Raw genomic sequence first — 10391 nt, 5'->3', positions numbered from 1 at the left:
AAAAAAAAAAAAAAACCCAAACGTGTCAAAAGTGTTCTCTTTTTTCCCAAATCAGCCACTGACAACAAGTAACCTGCCTGCTTGTGGTGGTCGCTGCAACAGTGGACCAGCCATCTCCATGGCAACCACAGCAGCTGTCACTCACAGGGCTCTCAGCGTGTGTACTAATGCGGGGAAAATGAGGGTTGCATACGTTATACGTAGTAGACACACAGCACAGCCACTTTATTACACCTATACTTATACACCCGGAATTGAACATTGCCTTTTACAGCAATGTTAAATGAGCCCAGTGGCTATTAAAACAGCATGGAGAACAGTAATAGGGGTTACCGTGGGATGTTATATATAGCCTACATAAAAACAGAAATTAATCCTATCTATACATCTTAATTCTTAAAAATAAAGGTTCTTTGATGGTTCTTAGTTTGGATGTAAGGTTATAGAAAAAAAATCTTTCACTAGCATAGAACCTTAGGACTGGTACTATGCAAAAATCATTGTTTCATTTCCAGTCAAACAGCCATTTCTTTTTCAATTTCAGGAGAGAAAACAGAAAACAAACTTAACAAAAAAATGACAAGATTTAACTAAACAAAATATTTCTGCATCAGTAGAAATATAATTTTACAATATTTAGTGTGTCCACCATTTGCCTTTGTGACAGATTCTATTCTTGTCAGGGGATTTAATTGTAGTTTTTGAAAGAAATCTGCAAGGATAATTTTTCACAAGGTGCAGTCTCAAAAGTTGGTTATGTCTCAAAACTAGAACTTTAAGCACTATTTATCCAATGGAGACAGATCCAGTGGAGTTTTTGTGGTCTACCAGGTCTTACATGGCTGTTAGGAGTCCCATTTCCTCTGTATCATTTGATAAGTTTTTGAAAGTCATATTTTAGCACTTATTTTGCCTTGACTCGTTTGGGAGGGTCCCTTTAAAGAGGAACATTGTCATAACACAACATCTATATAGTTTTGCCATATACATACACACACACACACACACACACACACATACACACACACAAACACACACACAGACACACTTTATATATATATAAAGGCAAAACTAGTGCAATAAATAATCCAGCTAAAAATGACACACAGCTTTCCTCAACTTCCTTTAGTCGTTTATGGCTAAGGATATAGGCCCCAGGATGAAGAAAGCAATGCCGACGCCATGTGAGATTTCTCCCTTTTATTTATTGTCAACACTGTTTTGTACAAAGAGACAGAAGAATATATCTTAGCACTTATATTCACACATACTGTGTCTGTATTCTCAATAGCTTAAGTATTGTGAAATTTCCCGTTAAATTATTATTGTAATCTTAAACACAGGTAATCTCTCTCTATACAAAAACAGAATAAAGAGAAACCATTTGTTCATATTTACACAATTGTCTGTACAATTGTTAATCTTTGTGTAACATTTAAAAGAAGCATCAAAAAAACGAGGAAGGAAAAGAAAGAGAATTAGAAAGATCAGTTATATAGTAAAGACCACAAAGGCGTACTTTTGTCTCTTAAAATTGGGTCCTCTAATTCTATTCAAGTGGAGTTCTAGCCTTGGTGACACGATGTCATTATTGACCTCTATGGTGGTTTACAAAACCTTCCTAACAAAAACGTATCCCAAATTTCCGTAGCTTAGAATAGTTTTCTCTCTATATTAAAAATTACAGAAAAGGGGACTTCATTATTTACAGCAAAAATTCAGACATTACAGTAGACAGCCATTGCACTGTGCTCTGTGTCTCAACTCACATGCGTGCACACACACACACACACACACACACACACACACACACACACACACACACACACACACAGAGGTAATCAAGCATGAATCCAGGCACATGTACAATAACCTGTGACATACAGTACCAGAGAAGGGACGTGAATTGCAAAGTAAATGGCGAAACAAAGACTGATTAGCCTATGATAAACAGCAACGCAGCACTCTTTTTGTACCAAAGTCAAATCTCAGGAAGCCTAAACGATAGTGTGAATGATCACAGAGTGCAAAAATAAAATGTAGGCTACTATTTCTCTCTCTCTCTCTCTTTCTTTCATTTACAACCATTGTCTCTCGTTATCCACCTACATTTAACAAAACAGCGCTTAGCCTGCTATCACCAGGCCTCCACTGGAAAAGGTGTGAATCAAAACTAAAACCTTAAAGAAGGGCAGCTTTTATTCTAGAGGACAGCATCCCCTTCTCTTTCATAAAGACACAGACAGACAATCTCACAGACACACGTTTCCTCTGCCCTGCTTTTACTAGCTATGAGCAAAACTCCCACAAAAACATGAAGACTGATAATATAACACTGATTATACAGCACTCAAAGTCTGTCATCACATATTTTCTGCAAATGCTCCAAGCTGCGAAACCCTGAAACCTAGCCATGCTCTTCCCACATAACCATTCTTCATTAACATCTGCTGCCAGGTTTGACAAGTTTTACAGAACATCAGAAAATGTCAATCCACCTAATGAGAAACTGTAGCATTTTGTGAATTAAGCTCAATTTAGAGTTTTATTTTGTATGCACATCACGGAAGAAAACCTCATGTCGCCATTTTTACATAATTTGAAAATGCTTGTTGCCCTTTACATTCTGTGTGAATTTCAAGAAGAATGGACCATAAGAAACAGCCCAAATATAACTTGGAAAAGTCTGGTTCCACTGACATACATAAAAAATAAAGCAGGTTTATTCTTTCTCCTATGAAGTTATAATTTAGGAGATAAAAGGTTTTCTTCTGACAACAGTGAAATGAAAGCCAATGAAAGGACAAATCAGATGTAGTTTAAGGTTGGCGAATTCTAAAGCAAAGTTACTGTGGTTTCCTACCTGCCAAATTTCAGTTAGCAACAACAACAAAGTCCAGCTTAGCAGCATTTGTAAAGCTGAAAACATCATGTCCAAACTCAAAACTCATGAATAATTTAGGTAGTTTTCCAAAAACTGAATAGTAACCTAAAGTTTCTCATTATGTTGGATGGACTGAATGCAACAGTGGGCAAAACATGGCTAGTTCAATTAAAGAACTGACTGAAGTGAACGAATAGTGTACTCTCGATTAAAAAAAGTAAACCAAGCATAAAAAAACCTTAAGGGTGCCTCTACAGTTCATGCACATAATTTCCCCCTATACCAAAACAACTATGAGAGATTAAGATTTTAAACGCTTCAAGTGACAAAATTAGCCCTATATGATCACAACAATGAAAATAAATTCTCATGGTTATATGGTTACATTCCTAACCCAGGTTAGGACCCATCATTAGTGTTTGCCCAGCAACATAAAGTAAAAACTTCAGGCCGAAGACATGATAGTGCCTTCTCTAAATACAAATTTATCAGTGTCTCAATGTACCTCCATATTCCATGCTGCAAAGATGTATCCATCTCTGTTAGCATATTTGCCATAATGTCTCCCCGACTAAATTATGTACAGCTTGTCAACATTACCTTTGTATGGCACTAACCGGTACAACTCAAGCAAAAGAAACACACATATTTCTCTGCACAAAAAAAGAAAACAGACATGGTCCTTGAATTATACATAGTTTAAAAGCAAGAATGTGGAAGCAGGTATGTAAAATAGAAAGAAAGATGCATGCATGTCTCTCACAATGTACTCACAGTTTCACAAACTCTCACACACACTTAGCAAAAAAATGAGTAAATGTGGCAATAAATGTGAAGTCTGTTTTTTAAAGTCCACAAAACCAATAGTCATATACACATCAATTATTAACCAAATAGTATAAACATTGTGCTTAAATTGGAGATCAGTTTGGCTTACAAAATGTGAGTAAAGAAAATGTATATTTCACACAACAAACTCATACCAGGATCTAACGGTGTATGGGAGAACTTAACTGTTCTTCTGTAACCAGAAAGGTAGAAATTATCATGTGCTTATCGGTGTCTCAAAAGACGATGTTAGACTAAACAAGAACAAAAAAGTAAACTAGAACTAATGTCACTAAATGGAGGAGACTTTCATTCTTAATTGTATGACTGAATGAGTTAATTAGTTCATTTCTTTACATAATTGGCTACTTAGAAAAATAGCTGGTAAGCACTTTATGTCCATCCTCTTTGTCTGATAATACTAGACAAAATACCTCGACTGAGTTTTACAACAGTGATCTTGAATTTTGTAAACTGTCTCGAAATGTGAGTGATCTTGAAGTGATGTTTTGACTGCGATTGTCCAGGAATTGAAGGGCACGCCTTTAATTAGGGTAGTAAGCTCTGTTTCCATTGCAACATATATAAAGAGGAATCCAAAATATTGTGTTAATGTGGGGTGAAAGAGTGTTCATGCAAAATCAACAATTATTACACTCAAGAAGGATTACCCAGAACCCATGCCTCCAACAACTAGTCAGGTCACTAATTGTGAAAAAATGTAAAAGTGGTGAGACAATAAGTAACATTTCATGATCTAATCTGGGTGTTTGGCGGTACTATGGCCAGGTTGAACTGTGCAACTATTTTATTTCACTTCATACCTAATTTAGTAACACACAATTTCTCTAAAGTTACATCCTTGCTGTCTGTGCACTGTACAATGTGGAAAAAAGGAATATTTACATTTAAAAAAATACAAGCGAATGCTGAGACAAAGAGCTCTTTCATAGTATCACACAACACCCAGCTTTTGTTGGGTGCTTCCCAAAGGACAGTGTGCACAAAAAAGAAAGAAAGTAAGGAAGAAAGAAAGAAAGAAAGAAAGAAAAAAATTAATAATGAGCGCACTCTAAGAGGAAACACACTGTGACATTGGTTTTAATTTGCTGCTTGATCAAAGAACTCAGTACTGAAGAGATAGGGGTTGGGAGAGGAAAAATAATGAATCAATTGTTTTTTTTTGTTGTTGTTTTTCAAGCACTTGAACTTAACACCCTGAAGCTCAACTTTGTATATGACAAGCCATGTGCTGGGCATGGATGTGCAGGTCCTTCTGTAATGTTTTTCTCTGGTTTAAACTTTAAACATTAGCTCCTTCATTAGAACTAGGGTCTCAGACATTCAGGTTTATGAATCTAGAATGCGCTGCTCACTGTATATTCAAGATCAGGTGCTCACTTCGCAATAAGGATAATTCCAGAATAATACATGAATCATCCAATAACCAATCAATGTGCAGTGACCAGAAAGTTGCCATGGCAAAATGACCTGTATAATTAGAATTCTGGGACTCCTGGTAAGGCACATAATGTGCTGTGAACTAAACCAATGTTCTACTGACATTAATGCAATGTTGTAAAAATTGTAAAACCATAAAAAGAGATCATAATAAATGTCCTTCACAACAATATCTTGAGTACAGCTGACGTACTGTGCATCATGCCTTTTACATACATTTTACAGCACTCCATATCAGAAATAAAATGAACAATGAATAATTAATAGTAAATAATCTTAAAGGAAAGCAAGTTTGTCTATATTTCTTCTAGCTTGGCATCGTCCCTGGCAGAGGGCGCATTCTGCACAGCGGTCCTGGTGTTCCACATCACGGCAGAATGGCGCGATGACGTAAGACAATGCAAGCTCAATCGACAAATAAGATCAAATAAGATCCCATGATCAAATAAGAAGCCTCCTGCAAAGTATTGTGCTAACAAAGAATTGTAACTAGAGTACAAATATATAACAGCATATAACACCCAGAAATCAAGCCCAAACTGAACATCATAAACATTGTAATATCTAATAATATTATTGTTAACAACGTTATCAATACAATTATTGTAAGTTTTACCCTGTTGTTTCAAGACGATAACTGAATTCCATTCATGATTGTACCAGGTCTCCGTGCCTAAGCTGGATTGGACGTTTCGTTTTGGCGTAAGGAGCAGAAAAATAGAAGGGATAAGAAAAGAAGAGAGGATAAAAGAGAGGGATACGCAGAGTTCGTCACTCTCTAGTGAATTGGTCCCTTCTCTCTATTTACACGTGGCCCCTGCCTGCTCACCTAAAGCATGGGTCAGTTCCTCTTGCTCACTTTCTTCCTCTTCCTTTTGAACGTAGAAATTAAGTAGACACTGCAGACACTTTCTGTTGGTTTATTCCCTCGTCAGTCTCAACGCCTGCTGCCTCCTTTCTTAAACTTTCCATGTTTCTCTCTCCCTCACTCTGTCACTCTCTTTTTCCCTCTCACTCACAGTCGAACTTCAGACATCAGACTCAATACTGGAGAGCTTCTCATATACGTGTCCATTACTAGAGCCATTGAACGGTCTCTGCCCTTGCCCCATCCCTAACCCGTCCCTTGCTGACAGCAGCTTGTTGTTACCCGCTGCCCCTCCATGGTGGTTGCTGAGGGGCCCGCCCAGGCACAGCTCCTTGGGGAACCGGGGTCCCACGTTGGACATGACCCCGGCGGAGGCAGAGACTGGCAAATAGGAAGTCACCCCCATGGAGCCTCGGAAGTCAGCCCGGTTGTTGTTGAGGAGCTGCTGCTGCTGCTGTTGCGTCTGTTGCTGCTGCGGCTGTGTCTGCTGCTTTTTGATGTAGTACGATTTGGCGCCATGTAATAGGCACTGGTCGTCGCCGAAGGTTGGGATGAATGGGTTCTGGTTCACCTTATCTGGGTAGAGAGATTTAGACAAGGAGTAAGTCCCAACCCCTCGGGTACCGCCCATACCTCCTCCTCCTCCCATCATGCCTCTATCTCTGTCCCTCATGTCCCTTTCGCCTATCGAACGACGATGCAACCCACCTTCACCCCCACGGAACAAGCTAAACGACGAGCCCCCACCCTTCCCACGGTCCCCAGCAAAAAAAGAAGGCTCTCGTTCCCCTCCCGCATACCGCTCGAACATCTGGGCATAGGGGCTTGCGCCTTCCATGTAGCGATCTTTGTCTTTCAGGCTCACACTCCGGGGCGGAGGGAGCATGGAAGCTCCACCACCTCCAAAGCCTCCTGAGCCTCCCATCCTGCCCGCCCCTTCTTTCTGCAGGTCTACGAACGTGTCGTAGGAATGCTGCCTGCGCAGAACCCTGCCGCCTGGGCCAAACTTGCGCCTCTGCGCCTGGGTCTGGGCCCCTCCACCTCCCTTCCCACCCTCCAGGAGGAACTTGCCCCCTATCTGATCCAGGAGGAGGTGGTTGTCCTCGCTGATGTCGTACAAGTTGCCCGGCTTTTTGCACGAATCACACCGCTTGCAGGTGGCTGAGCTTGGGCGGCTGGAAACTTGTCCGCTCCCCCCACCTCCTCCTCCACTGGATCCCCCAACACCCCCTGCAGCCGCGTAGCCCCCACCCCCTCCTCCCCCGTGCATGCAAACTGGCTTGCCTCCTCCACCTCCTCCACTGTGGCAGTTACGGCATTCCCAGTCCCCACCAGTTAACCCTCCAACCCCTCCAATGTTCTTTTCCCAGCATGCATGGCCCTGTTGCCCAGGAGATCCTCCTCCTCCTCCTCCTCCTCCCACTCCACCCTTAACCTCTGTCTTCTTGGATTTACCTTTCAAGAAATCGTCCACGGGAACCAAACTAGTGCACGCTCCCCCGCCACCACCGCTGCCGACTATGCCACCACATCCACCCCCACCCAGACCCCCTCCGCCACCTATTCCAGGAGCATCACTCAAATCCAAATGTTCCCATGGGGATGCCCCTTCCTTGTAGAAGTCCCTCAAGTTCTCTTTGTCACGGAACAGGTATGAGGAACAGTTGCCCCCTCTCTGGCTTTTGCGTTCGACGGGTGGGGTAGCCGAACGGTGTCCCTGCGAAACTGGGTGGTGGTGGTGGTGGTGATGAATGGTGTGATGCGTGCGTCTCCGGAAGCCCAGCTCAATTTCATCCTGCTCCCGACGCGACTTGGCAGATGCCGGCCTCTTTTTCAGACTGTCCCAGTACTGCTTGCGCCTCTTGGCATTGCCTTCAAGATTGCCGTAGGTCACGGTGTGAGTGGAAATATCCGACACGTCCGAGCGGATATTCCCATCATCCCCTCCCGAGCCCGCCCCACCTCCCCCGCAGTACCTGTCATGTCCCGCTATAAACCCTGAACTGGATGCCCCACCCTTGAAGGAGAACTTCCCGTACAGATCGGGCAGGCCAGACTTGAAGCTCGACTGGGTGGGGTGGCCTGCAATCAGGTCAAACTTTTCCCTGTTCCTGTGTGTCAGCGACTGGCGGGGCTGGGTGGTGAAGATGGGCGCTACCCCTCCCCCTAAGCTGTCACAATCGTACATCCCACCCTCCAATGAACTGGCACTTCCTAAGCTACGTGGTCGGTTAGGCAAGGGACCCGACATACCCAGAGCCAGCCCGGATCCCGTGCCCCCATGGTGGTGCAGGTAATGATCCTGGTACAGGTTACTGTCCTTCAGGTGCAAGTTCCCAAAAGTCCTCTCAACATCACTCACGTAGTCACTGAACATATTGTCTTCGGGCAAGTATGGTGGCGGAGGCTTGCAGTCAGAATGGCCTACTAGGCTTCGCCGATGCTCGCTGATGTCATAGACGGCTGATTCGCGGTGGCCATAATCCAGGGCACTGTGGGGGGAGCCGTTGACCCCAGGCACGGAGGTCATGTTTTTGGCAGTGCGCAGCAGGCGAAGGATGTTGGAGTGTGTGTTGTTCATGTTCATGTTCATGGTGGCTGACGGGGAGTTGAGGCCTGATTTGTTCTCCTCGATCTGCACACCGTGGATGCAGCTGTAGATGCCCTGTTAGAGAAACCACAGAGAGGTAAGGGTGATGAAGAGAAAAGCAATAAGTGCAATAACAATATTGTTATAAGCATTTATAATATTTCACTCTTGACATTTTCTGATACATGTAAGCACACTGATCTCAAGAATTTACAATGTAATAAGCTTCACCAAAAAGTCTCTGAAATTAATGCTACTGACTTACAACTCCTTCATTGATTTTCTATAAAAGAGAATGTTATCTAAGCAGTGCTATTTTGCCATAAGTAAAGGCAAAATTGAGATTAATTTTAAATTTGAGAAAAAATAAAGGCTGATAGGATTTAATAGTGAACTGGACATAACCAGTGAATGATAGGTTCATTAAAGCTTTATACATCAGGACCCCAACCCTGCACTGCCACAGATGGAAAATGAGTGATTGAGAAAAAGGAGTAAGAAACAAGAAAGGCAGAGAGAAAAGAGAGAGACAGATGCAGAAGGAATGATTGATGATAGTGTTACAGTGAGGCTGTTTTTTTTACTAACAATCAATACTGTAAATCAATTTGATTAAAATTCAGCTGACATTGTTGCCTCTTTGGATGGCCTCTTCAGTACTAAAGACACATCAAGCAAATTAATTACACAACATTATCCAAAACTCATCATCGTAATCAACATGCTTAAATGTATTACTCTTTAAGTCACTTATCCACATTTCAGTACATAATCAAATATAACAAAGGCAGGAATGTAGGGTTCTAATTTACATACTGCATGTCAGTTCCTATTGTCCATCCTTTAGTGTTTCCCAAACTAAAAGCCCCTGGAATATCTTTGACGATATAATGTCACAAAGAATAACCACACACATAAATACCAAAATGAACACCAAGAGGGACATCATTAATAGAATTCTCTCCCAAAAATATTTCAAAGGTTAAAGGTGGCTCCCCTGTTGGCATTCCATGGCCTCCTTTGAGAGGCAACGTCAGAAACAGTTTTTTGTCTGTCTCTTACTTTTTCTGCCTCACCATATCTATCCATTCTTCTTGTGTGCTTCCATTGTGTCTGCCTTATCTCTACTACCTCCTGTCCTTTTTTTTAACCTCAGGTCATCCTTGCCAGCTTGACTCTTTTCTCTCATTTATCACCTAACCCCTTCATCTGATTGGACTGGTTCTGACATATTCTCATGTCTATGCTATCTCGTTGCTCTTTCTTTCTGCTTTCTTTCTCTAGAGGGTTCTACACCTTCTTTTTTATGGCCTTCTCTGGCATTTTTTTTTCTCCCCTTGCATTGTTTGGTTTTTAAACTCTTACCTTTCTGTCTGTTCCTCAAGCCACTCTTGCCTTATCTACTATCCCTGTTCGGCTCCTGCATTCTTTAATATTTCAACACATTTGATTGTACAGTTCCACAGCAAGAGTAGGTTCACTGCTTGAGGGAAAGGTTATCATATAATATGTTCTCCATATAAGGACACTGTCCTTACAATAGTACACTACAAGGTACATGAGTAAAATAAGGGCTAAAGTGAGTGATTTTACATGTGAAATGAAAGTGAAAAGTGACTGTACCAATATTTCAGCTATGCATTACTTTCTACACTCTACACTGTTACACAGCTGAGCAGACTAGAAATTCTTAAATCTGGGCTAACTTTACATGGTGAACAAATATGGGTGGAGCAAGGATAGGTCAATTGCTTGGTTCG

The 10391-nt window shown here is 41.8% G+C and overlaps 1 protein-coding gene across 4 annotated transcripts in view; it reads right to left on the bottom strand.

Moving 5' to 3' along the window:
* Positions 1 to 1185: 1185 nt before the first annotated feature.
* Positions 1186 to 10391, bottom strand: part of grin2bb (glutamate receptor, ionotropic, N-methyl D-aspartate 2B, genome duplicate b) — a 143004-nt gene continuing 133798 nt past the window's right edge. Inside the window, exons 16-17 of one of the 4 annotated variants that reach the window (XM_037543380.1) lie at positions 7497 to 8706; positions 1186 to 6617 (exon numbers count right to left, since the gene is read on the bottom strand). In XM_037543380.1, the coding sequence (XP_037399277.1) occupies positions 6202 to 6617; positions 7497 to 8706 (1626 nt within the window). In that variant the 3' untranslated portion in view covers positions 1186 to 6201. Of the gene's footprint in view, positions 8707 to 10391 lie in introns of all 4 variants that reach the window. The other 3 variants (XM_017699105.2, XM_037543379.1, XM_017699103.2) reach the window with 3 other exon arrangements.

The sequence above is a fragment of the Pygocentrus nattereri genome, chromosome 12 (assembly GCF_015220715.1).
Source record: "Pygocentrus nattereri isolate fPygNat1 chromosome 12, fPygNat1.pri, whole genome shotgun sequence".
In the NCBI taxonomy this organism is placed as follows: domain Eukaryota; kingdom Metazoa; phylum Chordata; class Actinopteri; order Characiformes; family Serrasalmidae; genus Pygocentrus; species Pygocentrus nattereri.
Note: the sequence above shows the minus strand (reverse complement) of the source record. Positions and strands in the feature narration are given on the sequence as shown.